The sequence below is a fragment of the Polyodon spathula genome, chromosome 6, assembly GCF_017654505.1.
Source record: "Polyodon spathula isolate WHYD16114869_AA chromosome 6, ASM1765450v1, whole genome shotgun sequence".
NCBI classification, from domain to species: domain Eukaryota; kingdom Metazoa; phylum Chordata; class Actinopteri; order Acipenseriformes; family Polyodontidae; genus Polyodon; species Polyodon spathula.
The window spans coordinates 17,472,541-17,489,590 of NC_054539.1; the positions used below are offsets into that span (position 1 = coordinate 17,472,541).

General features: G+C 36.6%; 1 protein-coding gene across 1 annotated transcript in view; it reads right to left on the bottom strand.

Annotated features, from left to right (window-relative positions):
• The window catches only part of usta (uronyl 2-sulfotransferase a), a 91,693-nt gene that overhangs the window by 26,450 nt on the left and 48,193 nt on the right, over nt 1-17,050 (bottom strand). Inside the window, exons 3-5 of the mRNA XM_041252343.1 lie at nt 15,089-15,244; nt 11,028-11,107; nt 6,057-6,210 (exon numbers count right to left, since the gene is read on the bottom strand). Coding sequence (XP_041108277.1) covers nt 6,057-6,210; nt 11,028-11,107; nt 15,089-15,244 — 390 coding nt within the window. The remainder of the gene's footprint in view (nt 1-6,056; nt 6,211-11,027; nt 11,108-15,088; nt 15,245-17,050) is intronic.

The window sequence follows — 17,050 nt, forward strand, 5'->3', positions numbered from 1 at the left end:
TCTAATTTTAACACTGTGATGAATAAAAAAATAAAAATAAAAAAAATGTACATAGTTTCTGTTTACATTGTACACCATGAAAAATGGGCACTATAAAATGTCCATCTGGGATTTGGTTAATATTTATATTCTTAATTTATGGCAGCTGAGGAAAAATAAACTCCACATTGGCTGCTCAAATTTGTCGGTCGCAAAGCTTCTCTCACAGGTACTGTATTTAATTAAAAAAAGGTGATGAAAGAGAGAAGCCAGAATGAATGGCTAAGGAGAAACAAACAATCTAACACTAAGCTACAAGGGGAGTGATGCTCAGGATTATGATATGCCAAAAACATGAAGCAAAAATACTTCAGCTGCTACTAGCAAAACGACTGCCAACCACATCCAGCTTTTTGTTAAACTAATCAAGGCTTTAAAATGTACATTACAGATCTGTGACCTGCAGTTCAATACTGAGGAGTAGTTTCCAGCTCCTGCAATGCACAGCAGAGTGGAAACAATTCTGAAACATAAATTCTGCTTCCTTTAAACCATTAAGCTTGTGGATGTTGCTGACAATTGCTGGACTGAATCTTTAAACTTTTAAATGTTTGTTTAGGTCCTATTTCTTAGATGATGGTCCACTGCTTTGGACAGCATTTACACATTACAGACAGCAGTATGTGTTGGAATTGAAATCTAATTATGAACCTGTTTTCCATGGCAAGTAATAGTAAATGCTAGAAAGTTCTTGAGTTGCTTGATTATGGCTGGTATCACATAATTCTTAAGAATGTTTAGTGCCTTGAACAAACAGAGCTGTCCATGCTGAATCCAGGCTTAATACAATATCTGATGCCTTCCCATTTTCTCTCCCAATTCATTTAATGCTCATCTGGATAATGACAGAAAATATGTCTGACAGTGCAGTTCTGAGACCACTTAGCATGAGGTGCTGCAATAAAATGTTCTGTCTTTGTGACACTGGGCTGCTGTGTGGTCCTATGGTTAATACTCAGTTTGTTTCTGTGGTGTACAGTAAGGAGGCTGAACTGGGCTGAAACAGCAGTGCACTGTGAACATCGAGAGCATTGGGGGACCATCAGGGGAGCTTTCAGTTCAAAGGGTCAAACTCAGCTGTAATGGTGTGGTGTGGGGGAAGAGTACATTTGAATTGAATTGACTAGCAGGCCCACAGCTGAAACTTAATACAGCTGGGTTAACACACCTTCTTTGAAGTAGCGCCAAATAACATAATGCTCAAAATTACACACAGCATTTAACATAATGATTATTCAAACCTTTGTGTATGTCCTTATATCAAATTATATTTCAGAATAATGAGTCAACTTGCCTTTGTGTACCAATCACTTTACTGTGGGAATTCTCTGTATTTCTCAATAATTCATTTTTAACTACTTTATTAAGGAGTAAAACATTTTTTCTGGATGTTTGTGGTGTTTAATGGCATGCTTTGTATTCTTTTTCAGTGAAGCCATAACAAAAAGTTTGTAGCTACTAGTGGAGGATATTTTTTCTTATATATATAATATAGCGCCGTGAAAAACTATTTGCCCCCTGTCTGATTTTCTGCATTTTTCACATTGAATTTGGTCGGATCTTTTTGTGGGTTGTAGTGGTATATAGAGGGAGTCAGAGAAAAAAATGACACCAACGTTAAGTGCTTCATTTGTTTGGTGTGCAAGGTAATCAAACCTGCAATCTTAAGGTGTGAAAAAGTTATTGCCCCCATAGTTAACTCACCCCAATTAAAGGGATAGTTAGCGTCAGCTGTTTGAATACTTTAGTTACCAATCAGGCTGGATTTGGGCCAGCCCGGCCCAATATAAATCTGACTAACTTTGGCCCTTACCATCAGAGTGAAGTTGTCAGCACACAGGTGCTAGAGGCACATCATGCCACGATCAAAAGAAATTCCTGAAGACCGGCGGAAAAAAAAGTTGTTGATGCCTATCAGTCTGGAAAGGCACAGGGGATCTACCAAACCACAGTCAGACCCATATTGTCCAAAGTGGAAAAAGTTTGGGACAATAGTGAATCTTCCCAGGAGCGGCCATCCTGCCAAAATCTCTCCAAGAGCAAGGCGTAAAAATGTCCAGGAAGTCACAAAGAACCGTAGAACAACATCCAGGGGTCTGGAGGCCTCTCACGCCTTGGCTAAGGTCAGTGTTCATGACTCCACCATCAGAAAGACACTGGGAAAAAATGGGATTCTTGGCAGAGTAGCAAAGCGGAAACCACTGCTCACTAAGAAGAACATGAATGCTCGTCTCAAGTTTGCCCAAAAAAGCACCTGGATGAGCACCTGGAAGAGTTCAGGAACAGCGTTCTATAAACAGATGAGTCAAAAGTGGAACTTTTTGACCAACATGGGCCCAGTTATGTCTGGTGGAAACCAAACATCGCATTCCACAGTAAGAACCTCATACCAACGATCAAGCATGGTGGTGGTAGTGTCATGATTTGGGGATGCTTTGCTGCATCACAACCTCGCCGACTTTCCATCATTGAAGGAACCATGAATTCTGCTCTGTATCACAGAATTCTATAGGAGAATGTCAGGCCAACCGTCCATGAGCTGAAGCTGAAGCGCAGCTGGGTCATGCAGCAAGGCAATGATCCGAAACACACAAGCAAGTCTTCATCAGAATGGTTGAAGAACAAGAAATTTAAAGTTTTGGAATGGCCTAGTCAAAGTCCAGACCTAAACCCCATTGATATGTTGTGGCAGGACCTGAAACTAGCAGTTTATGCTCGAAAACCCACAAATGTCACAGAGTTGAAGCAGTTCTACATGAAGAAGTGGGCCAAAACTCCTCCACAGTGCTTTTAGAGACTGATCAATAACTACAGGAAGTGTCTGGTTGCAGTTATTGCTGCTAAAGGTGGCGTAACCAGTTACTGAGTCTATGGGGGCGATTACTTTTTCACACGGGGGCATTGGGTGTTGCATAAGTTTCTTTAATAAATAAATGAAATAAGTACCCAAATTGTGTCATTTGTTCATTCAGGGTCCCTTTTATCTAATATTAGATTTTGGTTGAAGACCTGACAACATTCACTGTCAAAAATATGAAAAAATGCAGAAAATTAGACGGAGCAAATACATTTTCATGGCACTATATATATATATATATATATATATATATATATATATATATATATATATATATATATAAAAATTGCTCGCAAAAGCATTAAGCACAGAATAATCAATATAGCTTCTTTCTTTTTCTAAAATAGTAAATGACAATTAATTATGGATAGTAATATAATAATTTCTACAAGTTTAGACTTAAATTGAAATGCATAAAAGTTCTGATAAAATCATCACTTATAATGCTTTAAGTAAGCAGCATCCAACAGAAGCAAACACGTTTCCTGATTTAATAGTTTAGTCTTCTTCTATTGCTCTGAACAGGGTTTTTTTGCCTCCAGGTACACAGAATCCAGTACAGATTTGTAAACAGTATCAGTGCTGTGTGCCAAAACCTTTATTTTATAGTCTTCATCTGGGATGACAGCCACATCAGATGTAATTTCCTGAAGTGAGCACAGTGGGTCTTTCCTCTCCATAAGAGTCAATTTCAGGAATAGGACTAACATAAAAGTTATATCAAAACATTACCTGCCTAAACTTTCTTTGCACAATAGTAGTTGAACTGTACAGAGCATTTAGACACATATATACTGTACAAGGTCTGCTCATGAGAATGGGTCAGCAAGGTAGTCTTTTGTTACAAGCCAAACATATTTAAATTAGAAAAAATAGCAGTCTATTAACCTATTATTAAACATGCAAAATGGAGAATAATGACCTGACTGAATTTTAGCAAGTCTTAAGTTTGTGCTGTGATCATGGAATATAAAGTCAGAGGGCCATCCCCTGAAAGTGACTGATATAATGCTGCAGATGTGTCAAGCAGTCTTCTGGGTTAAAAGGCAATTTAATAAAACCAACTATAAAACACAATTGACTGGTAGTTTTAATGACTTACTTCACTAGCACTAGGATCCAAAGATGTGTTAGTAATGCTTAAATAAAACAGGATTACTTAATTTAGATAATTGCTTGTTACTTTCATACATTTGGCTTAGTGTGTGGGGAAAGTGTGCGCATTACAAATTACACATATAACCAGCACATAATACAAAATGGCCTGTTTATTTAAAATTTCAGAATTAAATTAAAAGTTTCAATACAGTAGTCTCTGGCTAAGAACACCCCTCGGGAAGCAAGCAAAGTGTTCTCTTACACGAAGTGTTCCTTAAGACGAAGCTGACCGCCAAACACAATATAAAGCAATAAATTAATTAATATGTATTACTTGTCACAACGCACGTGCATCAACATATGAAATGAACAAAATAAGTAAGTGAAAAGCAATAGGCTAGTGTATGTTAATAAACTATAAAATAACAGACAAACTAACGTTAATAAACTAACTGTCAGACTAAATTAACACAGCACCCCTACACACGTTAAATGCAGCAGCAGCTCTAGATTAACTATGAATACCTGTACAGGAGCAATATTCAAGACATGCACAACATTATTTAACAGAATGGAGAAGCAACTCGCCAGAACGGAAAGCACCAAATTGCTCTTGTGTCTGATACAGGTTTTTTTTTTTCGTGAGTTCGAACAATTTCAAACTTTTTGCAGCAAGAGAAACAGCAGTGCATTTTGCTGTTTGTTTACATGCCATTTTGTAGTGATGAGGTGCACTTGTGGAAAAAGGTGTTTTAAGCAAAGCTCCTGTTCCTTTAGTCCAGGGGTGTCAAACTCCATTCCTCGAGGGCCGCAGGGTCTTCTGCTTTTCATTCCACTTAAGCTCTCAATGAAGTTAACTGATCTAATTATTTGTTCAATTGGACATATTTCATATTTTTCAAGGTCTTTTACAGTTGATGATTTAAAAAATGCACTTGATTCAAGATACACGACCTAATGAAACATTTTGAGGCCCGCAGAGAATTGTTAAATATGTCCAGTTAATCAAATAATTAGACCAATTAAGTAATTGAGAGCTCGGGTGGAACGAAAGCCAGAAGACACTGTGGCCCTCCGGGAACTGAGTTTGACACCCCTGCTTTAGGGAAAAATCTGTTTTCCTTAGGCCAGGGGTGGGCAATTCCGGTCCTAGAGGGCTGATGTCCCCCCCTGGTTTTTGTTCCAACTGTACCCTAAATTACTTACAAATTAAGTAATTCAGGGTACAGTTGGAACACAAACCTTAAATTACTTAATTGGCAAGCATGTTGAAATCACAACCATGTTCCACAACGATAAGGTTTAAAAACTTAGCATCAATAGCAGTAGTTTTTCTACCAGACTGAAATCAGATATATCTTGGGTCACAGATACTGCTTACTTTGAAGCCTAGCTGCAAGGAAAATTAGGTCTCTAACCTTGTCTGTGGATTACAAAAAATAAACAGCTCTTTCTTTAATTTTATCGCTTGTCTGCCTTACAGCACTGATGAGATAACTACTCCAGAGTGAACAGTTTTGTTCAACTTAACTGCCCTTTGTAGTTCCCGAGGTATCAGGCTCACAAGCTTGACAGATATTTGGCATTGCATTCACCTGTTTTTTCAATCTTTGTGTTGCCTGGTATTTAATTTAAGCATACACTGTGAGCTTTGTCTACCAGTAAATATTCTTCCACAAACCTGGTAAATCTCAGATTATATTATTCTTTTTTTCATATCCAACGGCGGACCTGATCACGTGGTTTGGGTTTTGTTGGAATTGCAACAGGCAATTCCCTACTGCAGTTTAGATGAAAATGACGCTACCACATATTTGTCAGGGAAATTGATTTCCTCAAAATATGACCTCAAAAACACAGGATAAAATAACTCTGATAATATAAAAAACCAGTGCAAGCACAACAGTGTGTCCTCATAAGCTCCTAAAAGTGCACAGTAAGTGAAAGATTATTAAATCAACGAAGCTATCATCTTCACTACGTAGAGTGTAACAACAGTTTCCTGATAAAAGACAAACCAGAATAAAACCCTTAAAAGAAAGATGAGAAATAAGCAACCTACCAGATACCTCTCCTCATTCTTCATTCCTGGCGTTCGGATCATGTGGTTCTGTTCCCCTCTCCAGTCACCGAACCGACGGAAGAAGTAGTTGGACAGAAACCGGTTTATTGGATCCCTGATTATATTGATGTACACAGGTGGCTCTATTCCAAACCTAATAAAATAAAACAAAAGAAAAACAGGAACATTTTATTCCCAATCCTAACTCATCCATATTTATATAATTAGATATGGACTGGAGAGGAAGGCTATAGTGAAAAATTACTGACCCGAAGGAAGGCTATTATTTCTGACAGGGGGCTATAATGCCCAAAGCCACAGGCTGAGGGCATTGCACCCTGGAGGTAACAATAGTCTTCGAGGGCTATTTCATTTTCCACTATTAGCCGAGTCAGCAATACATAGTTAATGTACGAGTCAGTCAAAATAATGAGGCAAGGTTGGACAGTAAATATGTCTTTATGTAAAGCCATAAATATTTGTGAGCCTATTATATGTTTTTTGCATATGAAAAAAACTAAACATTTTTGGCATGAATATCTTAGTGCTGTACACAGAGCCAGCCTTCGACTGTACGGGGCCCTAGGCGATGATGATTAAGGGCTGTGTCCAGAACATCGAATGAATGACAGTAGCAACCGTATCTTAAAAGTCAGTAGATCATGTAGGTGCATCATGTAATCATATGCACCTACATACAGGGCTCAAATTACGGGGGGGGAGGTCACAGCGCTGACAGTGACATGTCGGTAAAGAAGGAGTTTTTAAATATTAAACAGTACAAAATAAGTAAATATTCGACACCGCACCACACCCCACAAAAAAAAAAAAAAAAAAAAAGGCAGGTGTCTCGTTTTTGCATTTTGAAAAGGTGGTCACCCTACCCCACCACTAAGAACTTGAATTTAAGAAAAACAAAGGAAGCTGCTTTTGAGTCAAACACTTAATATTGGAAACTAAAAGTATTCAATTTTCATGCTTGTTTAGGGACCAGCATGTGGTGTGAGTGTGTAGGAGTGAGATGTAAGAGACAACTCGCCTGTTCGCAAATGTACATTTTCTAGTCATTCCCCAACCTTTATATGACCTCTGCCACAATTTCCACACTATATTAAATAAAATGACTTAAAACATAAAAACAAAAAAACAAAAAAATACTGTAAAAAGATTTTTTCTTAAGATCCCTTATTCTGTTTCTGTATTTTCTTTGTATTTTTGTTTGCTTGGTTACTGTATTGGTTTTAAGATATTTAACCTTGCTAGGTTAATATATAAAATATTAATGAATACTTGTTTCAGTTTGTTTGTTAGACTTTCATTTTATATAATTCACAACTTCAAAAGCACTCAGAATTCCAGTCTACTTCAAACATATCACATATTTTTTCTAAACTGACCATACCCCAATAGGCAGATTAAAAAAATATTGTAATACCAGACTACAAGTGGGTTCTGACAGGTCAGCGGCGAGAATAACCCAGCATAAATAAATAAATGAATAAATAAATCCTTCTTTGCCACTTGACACACTGTGTGCAATGCCACTTTTTAAAAAACAATGTTAACAAATGAACTCCTGGGCATTATCAAATCCTTTTTTTTCATTTTACGCTCTGAATTATGCAAGAACATACAATTACAAATATATTTTCCTAGATTTAGTGGTAGCAAAGTTCGTTATCAAATCTGAGTATTCTAACTTCTTGGCAACTTTGCTCTCATTTGACAGTATGTCAAATTTGTCCAATCACGTGAGCCATCGTTGAGAGCAAAGTGTCACTCGGCAAAATCAGTCGGCACGGGTAGAAACATCTGGAACCAGGTACCCACTGTGAAAAATACCCAGGTACCCGGATATTTTTTGTATAATGATTTAAAATAAAAATAATAATAATAAAAAAAAACCCACATATATTAATGTTTTAAGCTGCATAGCAGGAGAAAACAGATTTGCAAACTCTGCCAAGGACATATATTTCATTCAAAGGAAGCAAGCACACTCACTTTAATGTGCTCCGCATATTTTTTTTTTTATTTTATTTATTTTAAATAAAGGCTACTTATTTGATCTTTTTAGTCAGAAACTATAACTGCGCACTAACTGTAGATAAATCATTCTGTATTGGAAGCCACAAGGTTATTATTGTTACTGACATAAACCAACAGGATGTTATGTTGTTTAGTTTCCTATTTAATTCCTGAGTAGAAGAGTCACTACAGTTATTATTACTGAGGCATACTTGCCACTCGCTGTGTGTTACTGTTTTCTGTAAAACATTGATATCCTGTCAGTTAAGAAAATGCTTAATGCAAAAGCTTGCTTTAACGTTGTCTTTATTATGCTGGCCAAAGACCCGTGCTTACAACTGTATTGTCATATTTTCAACATTTTCTTTAAATTCTCAATATCTGGGTAGTAAAAACACACCCAGGTAGGGTTGGGTAATTTAAAACCTGACGGGTTTTCGGGTATCTGTGCCAACACACATATACACACAGCTCTGGAAAAAATTAAGAGACCACTGCAAAATGATCTGTTTCTCTGGTTTTACTATTTATAGGTATGTGTTTGGTAAAATGAACATTTTTGTTTTATTCGATAAACTACTGACAACATTTCTCCCAAATTCCAAATAAAAATATTGTCATTTAGAGCATTTATTTGCAGAAAATGACAACTGGTCAAAATAACAAAAAAGATGCAGTGTTGTCAGACCTCGAATAATGCAAAGAAAATAAGTTCAGATTCATTTTTAAACAACACAATACTAATGTTTTAACTTAGGAAGAGTTCAGAAATCAATATTTGGTGGAATAACCCTGATTTTCAAGCACAGCTTTCATGCGTCTCGGCATGCTCTCCACCAATCTTTCACACTGATGTTGGGTGACTTTATGCCACCCCTGGCGCAAAAATTCAAGCAGCTTGGTTTTGTTTGATGGCTTGTGACCATCCATCTTCCTCTTGATCACATTCCAGAGGTTTTCAGTGGGGTTCAGGTCTGGAGATTGGGCTGGCCATGACAGGGTCTTGATCTGGTGGTCCTCCATCAGGGTTGGAGGACCACCAGGGTTATTCCACCAAATATTGATTTCTGAACTCTTCCTAAGTTAAAACATTAGTATTGTGTTGTTTAAAAATGAATCTGAACTTATTTTCTTTGCATTATTCGAGGTCTGACAACACTGCATCTTTTTTGTTATTTTGACCAGTTGTCATTTTCTGCAAATAAATGCTCTAAATGACAATATTTTTATTTTGAATTTGGGAGAAATGTTGTCAGTAGTTTATAGAATAAAACAAAAATGTTCATTTTACCCAAACACATACCTATAAATAGTAAAACCAGAGAAACTGATCATTTTGCAGTGGTCTCTTAATTTTTTCCAGAGATATATATATATATATATATATATATATATATATATATATATATATATATATATATATATATATATATATATATATATATATATATAATGTGTGTGTGTGTGTGTGTGTGTGTGTGTGTGTATGTATGTATGTATGAACACCCACACACACACACATATATATATGCTCCCTCATTATAAGGCTCTCGATTATAACACGCCTTGGATATAACTCTCCTACAGCATGTCCCCCAATTCCCTGTACTAGTGATTATTTAGTATAGTAATATTTCTACAGTAAATACAGTACCAGTGTTGTTCAAACTGTAAACAACTTCTCGGTTGGTATCTCAGCGGTATCGGCGCTATGCTTTAGTGCAAGAGGACCCAGGTTCGAGCCCCCCCTCCACCTGTGTGTGGATTTCCTCACCTTGTGTGATGCACCTGCCTGTGTTAACTGAGATCACTACAATATATATATATATATATATATATATATATATATATATATATATATATATATCACACAGCAGAGTCAATTATCCAATCCAATCTTTGATCAACCGTACTAACACACCTGTAATCACGTCATGAATTACTTGTGGTGTATTTTGTGGTTGCAATCCCGTCAATCCTGTATGGTAAATTCAGCTCCTGAATCCTGATTTCGAGATTGTATTAGAAGCTCAGATTCTGTTTTTGCTCATGATTTTCCCTTGTTTCATTGTGTGCTCCTCTGCTGCACTTAGTAACTAAGCAACCAACCCCTACCACTAAAATTAAAACCACAAGATTTGAAATTTGCTATACAGACAAAATGATAACAAACCACTGTCTGCAGCTACTTGGCTCAACATGGCAGAGAGAAATGAAAAAAAAGACTTATTGACTGTGACAAAGGAGACACAGAGGAGACATTCAGTATATACCTTCAGTTCTACAATTAACTGGAATGTTTGTTATTTGTTTTATGAAAACTGCATAGAAAGAAGCATTGTTTTCAGTTGTTGTTATGTTTTTGTTCATTTGCCTGTATTTGAATAAATGCAGTTTCTTGATTACATGTCATAAAAAAAAGAAGAACTGTAACCAAGTTTATCTGTTTTCACTCTGTCTACTTAACAATCCTCATGCTAAGTCATGGTGAAAAACATAAAACATCTTAAATTCAGGTGTTAATAAGGTAAGGGAACAGTTTTAAACAACACTACTTTTGTAAATGCCAAAAGTTTTACCAGGATCTCATCCATCTGCGACCGCATTTTTACTTTATTTTTTCAAAGACACGTTACCATGCCGGTCTTTAAATTGTTGCAGTTAAGCAAATTAAAGCAAACAAACAGTCACCTCATTCTTGATTTTTCTTCTATTTCGCCAGTAAGGGCTGGAGATCCTGTCTGTCATTGAGCAGCTAAGAACCTTTATTTCATACATTTCAATTGCATGTTATTATAATGCCTTAACAGCAAGTATCAAAGTATACAAACATTTTACTGAATTTTTGAAGTTTAATGATTCCTAAAGTTCTGTAACGTGTCAAAGTGCATTTAAATTACTGACACAGAATGATGCATCTGGAATGCATTATAAGTGATTTACCTTGTGAAGTTGAGAAAGTGCACATGCCGAGTGTAAAGGAATGGCTGTGGAATAGTGCTAATATTTTTCACCAGGTCCGCCTAGAAAACAAGAAAAAATAGTGGATTTTAGAAATTAAAGAATGCTTAGAACTCATTCAAGCATAAGGATGTCTTGTGCGCAACAGAGGGGCATACTACTACTAATATACTGTACTGGTGCTGCAAGTCCTTGGTTTGGATCCTCTTTTGCAGCACTTTATCTACATTTGAAAATAAACTGTTAATGTTACAAACATTTTAAGACACAACCAGGAAGCTTGTAGGAGACAAAGCTGTCCGTCTGAAGGTATGTATGTATGTATGTAAAATGTTCATATCCTTCACTATTATTTAAAAGTTCACTGTGACTACAGTTTAATAAAACCATACATAATCTCAAGTGCCCAGAATCTGCAATGTTCAGTATTGGCTGCACCTCCAATATTTATCCAGTCTTATGTCAACTGACTTGTCCACTCCAAACAGAGTACATCTATTATGAAGGAGGAAAACAAAACCTACTCATGTCAAAACACTGACGTAATTGGAAAATGGGATCATTACTGATAAAGTTTACATGACCGGGCCTGCATTTATTTTATTTATTTATTTTTTTACACAAAGTGCCTTCTAAATTTTAGTTTTAATCCAATAACTTGAATTCAAAAGCAATTAAAAAATATTATTTTACATTAAATGCGTTCCCATCAGCAGTAAGCACATTGCTTTACACCTATTATCACTTGGGATGGGACTGCTCGAGGTCACTTGTATAAGATTTTCCATTAATGACTTGGTTCCTTCATGGCTTGGCTGGGCAGGTATACATCCCCAGTTGGGAAGGTCATGAACAAAGAGTTTTCATGTGAAACTTAAAATCTAGGCTAGTAAATACTATTTGGGATACAATGAAACACACACACACACTTAGGTGCAGGACTAGTATAAAGCAAAATACATTCACATTTACTCATTTGTTTGTTCTAGTGGTTTAGCCCGCACAGCCTCTGACTCGTCTGGGAGACGCACAAGCTATAAATGGTGGCAACAGTCAAGAAAACATTGAAAGTGGATCTGTACATCACATAAACAATAAAATATGCATTTCTGTGCTCAGTGGATGTTGGTCCTGATCTACTGAATGCCAATTTAAATTTGTATTTGCTGTACAGACCGAGAAAGAAAAGAAATGCAAGATGTGTGTGGGGGGGTTGAAAATGTATTTAAGCTTTAAACTGAACACATCACAAAAGCATCTTACTTGTATGTATTTTCATAGCTAATACTTTCTGTCATACATTTTTGTAAATTGGTCCTAATGGGATCTAATGGTAACCAAGTGGATGCACTTTTTTTTCAATTAGAACAATGCTCCTCATTGTGGAATGAAGATCAGAGCACTTTAAATTGATCATTGACTGAGCTCCAGCAGTGCTATGAGGGGTCTTGACTGAAAAACAGGACTTTCTTAATAGAATGGGTAATGTATTAAAAACTCCACTGCACAATGACCTAGTTCAGAGATAGGAAACCTTGGCTTTTCCAGTCCATTCCATTGCAGACACTCGCTCCAACTATTTATATTGTTCTTTTGTGGTCGAATGGCTGTCTTTACTTACACACCTGTCACTGATAAAGCCTCTTTCTGCAGTACCATCAGTGGCACCAAGTCTTGCAATGGGATGGACTGGAAGAGGCAAGGTTGCCTACCCCTGGCCTAGTTTACAGCTGTTGGAAATGTGCACAGTACCCCACAGATATCTATTCATTTCCACATACTAACCCTAACTATGCTCTCACAGTTTCAGCTCAAAAGCAAAATAACTGTGATCATAACAGTGACAAGGAATACACACATCTAGCCATTTAAAACAATGTCAAAGTGTTACAAATTAAAAATTAAATCCCAAATCAACCATGTCAATTCAGTCAACCACGTTTGGGATTCTGAATGAATTTTTTTGATTTTGCTGGAAGATTTAGTATGTAAAATGATAAAAAGAGATTATTTACTGAATTTTCATATCCCATACAAAGCTACTGTTTGATTCAGGGAGGTATCCAGGTTTGTGCTCTCCTTTGTTACAGTCAAGTTTCTCAAATACAGTGCAATAATAAGCAATTAACTGTACAGTACAAATCTTAAATACTGAAAAGTTGATTAATATAAAAATAAAATATTTACACTATTTTTCACACTACCTAAAATCATGACTTTTTCAGTCATTGAACTATTAAAAGAACCATCTACCTATCTGTACCATAGATGAATAAATGGCACAAACAGTACACTTCACACTGTAACCCACTAGACCAGCTTGGCCCACAAACTCTAGCCTTAGTTATCTAGGTCCTTACTTTCTAAAAGCATATCCCTGTGAGAATCAATGAATTTTAAATCTTTGTTCACCGTGCACTGTCTCCATGACATTCAGCTAACAGCTGTGTGGGGAACAGCTAGCCCACTGGAATAATTCTGAAAAATAGTACATTTTGGAACAATGAGAAACACTTAAACAAAACTGAACAGAATGCTGCCTTTAAAATGTTGTATTTGTAAAACAATTAATAAAAGCACAGTCTTAAAACTACCACATGCACTGTGTTGTTTCATTTTCTTGAGTTATTATAAAGCTAAATGTTTAAAAAAACATATAAAGCTCCTGTTTAAAAAAAAAAAAAAAAACTACGTCATCAATCCAATTAGCCTACGGTTTAGTATAACAATGTTTTTATTGAAATTAGAATTCTAAGAATGTTCAGTTAAATAAGTTCAATAGTCTGGAGTATTTTCCGTTACATTTGGTCTGACTCCTGCTGAATTGCAGCACTTTGGGGAACAGCAAAGGGCTGGGTTGTGTTAGTGAACTTTAGGCTGGAATTCCATGCATGCTTACTCCCCCTCGACTTCCTGGTTTCACTGCTGCTAATATATTCTAAATTACTTCATCAGAAGGCTCATAAAGCACAGAGCCACAAAACCAGCTCGGCCTTGCAAACACTGTATCATAGCACATTTGAAGAGGTGCTGCTGAAAATTCAAGGAGAAAAAACTAAGCAAGCAACGTATTTGTTCATATTATTAGTGTATAAACCTGTTAATTTCAGGAGAAAATTAGGTTCTTAGGTATTTGTTGCTGATGGAACTACAGTAAGAGGCTTTATTAATGACAGCCATGCAAGTAAAGACAGCCTAAATAAATAGTTTACCTTCACTGACTATTGCTGCAGCAAAATAAAATAGGTCTCTCATACCTGTGCCAATCTGTACTTGCGTTGTAGAGGCAGCATTGTGCTTGATGAGTTTCCATGCACCTTCACTGTTAACACTGTTAACACCTTCCTTTTTATGTGTAAAATTACAGTAACTAATCTTTTGCCCGGTCAGACAGTAACATTCATTGTTCGCAAAATGAGTGTGGCAAAGCTCACCGCTGCTTTGTCGAAGTGTGTAACATATTATGGAAAAGATGTGCAAACTCCAAAAATGAGCAATTAAGTGTTATTAGTTCTTAAAAGAAGTATCTGATTTGCTAAGCAAAACACAAACACACACCAAGTTGCAATCCTTAGAATGTCTAAAACCTAATCCTCCATAAAAAAGTCAAGACTACACACACACTAAAATATATATAAACATTTGACAAAGATGAGTTTACATTTTCAAATAAAGAGCAAATGAAATTATGAAATATTAGTTTGCCAGAAAACAACATTTTCTTTGCCGTGATACTGACAGCCAACTCTGTAGCACAAACATTATTATATTTTCCAATTAGGAGATCCAATTTATACAAAAAGTATAGCTCAGCAGCTCTTACTTTTGTTTTGTCTGTGCAAACAGATTTTACCGTCTCGCTTCCAATTGCGGAAACAGTGAAAATAATTCCAGCTCACTTCAAAGCATTTTTACATGGAAGAGGTAAGCTTTTGTTACAAGCCAAAGCAAATGAGATCACATGCCTGCACTTACTTGCTCCAGGCAGAGCAAGATGTCTGTGAGAAGGACATGTGACTAGGGTACAAGCACATGGTCCATACCTGCTCGTGTTTGGTCAGTCTGGTTTTGTTATGGATGTCGGAGGCAACCAGATTAAAATCCTGTCTCTCAGACAGGATCCTCAACAGCAGCACGACAGTGCGACTCCCACACTTTCCAACCCGATTATAGACAACCTGGCTTGGGAATGGCAGGACCTAAACCAGGAAGAAAAAGCAAGACCTGTTATAAAACAAATGGTGTTATTTCATCATTTTAAGATCTACCCAAGAAACACATGGCATTTTTTATTTTAGGAATGTGGACACTTTTATAAAGTTCTTAACATATTTTGTGTTTGAATAAAGTATTCACATTGTTTTATCACCAGTGAGCTTTATCCACCAAGAGAGTTGTTCTGGCTCACTGCATGCTATGGTATAAAAAGGCAAGAAACAACTTCCATAACACATTAAAGATATTGTATCTGTATTGTCTTTTACATATGTAAAATGATGAATGTTGCATAAGAATAACAAAATTAAAATTAACTGGCAAACAAATCTCAACCAAATGTGTGTGTGTAATACTATCTATCTATCTATAAATATGCACACACTTTATTACATGGGTAATCTTTTGTATTGGACCCTTCGTTACAACAGAACACTTCTGACACTGTAGGTTCATTTCCTTTCATTGAACGCAGGTTGAGACATGTCTCTTCTGCGAATCAGCATCATTCAAACCACATCCCCTTTCATTTCCAAGTCAACTTTTTTAAAAACCTCCCAGGAGTAACTGAAGCATAGAATGTTTGTTTCTGTCGTAAGGCTCTCTACACCAAATAAAAATTAAGAGTTCTGGAATTACTGTCAAGGCTCCTTGCCAAATCCAGGATACTAACCTTAAATATGTATTCATTCAAGCTGCTTAACCCCTAAAAGTTATATTTTTAGACAAAGACACGCACTAACAAAACTTGTCTTGTCACAAGACATTCAACGAAATGAGTGGTGCTTTCAACCTGAAATCATGTACGGCTGACTGCATCAAGCAGCAGTGCAGAATTTTAACTGTTATATAGTAATGTTACAGGGTTATTTCAGCATGTCTAGGCACAGCAGAAACAATGTGAACTGCAGATAAGAAAGGAAATGGAGCTATATTTGTTATTGTCATTCTCTTTTGTTGTTGGCAGATTAGTTTATTTTTCTTTTTAGTTTGCCTGTAGTTAAACAAGCAGTCTGTTCTTAATTGAAGTTGCACTCTGTCCATAACCTTACTTTCATGCAGACAACTGCTTTAATTAAACACAGTGAAGTTTTAGAATATTGGTGAATGAATTGATTCTCACACATATGGCGTTCAACTGGCTAGCTGTTTAAAGGAAGCTGTATGGATCCACGTTTTTTGTTTGTGTAACAAGGCAGCCTTATTACTGCACCCAAACACACCGGCCTAAAAAGATAGAGGTGCAAACCAATGCACCCTATTTATGACCAGCATGCTTCGCAGCTCACGAGACGACAACACATTTTTTCAAACTTACTTCAGTTTACACACTATAGCAAAGGTCACGTTCTTCACACAATGCTGTCAGACACAAACTCACTTTCAGTCGACGCTGACAACTGAAACGTACACCCTCCTGAATGTTACCAGCTCCTGTTTAAAGGGCTGGAAGACATGAGGTTATCAAGCCACAGAAAAAAAATAGTAAGTGCAACATAACACACCCTATGACTCGAGCACTGACCGAGCTGCATTACCCTACAGCACACAGTGCCATCATAGCCTAGGACTGATACTGGAGTGCTCAACGGCAGTAATTGACTCAAATCCTCTGGGAAATGAAGAGGATATCCAGCTATATTACAACTTGGTCATTGAAAGATAGATTAGATTAGATAGGATTACTAAAGGCTCTATGAATGGTTGAACGACTTTTAAAATAAACTGTTTGGTAAGTAGTATAAAGAGGAGGAGAAAAGTCACAAGTTTAAAAAAAATAATAAAAAAGT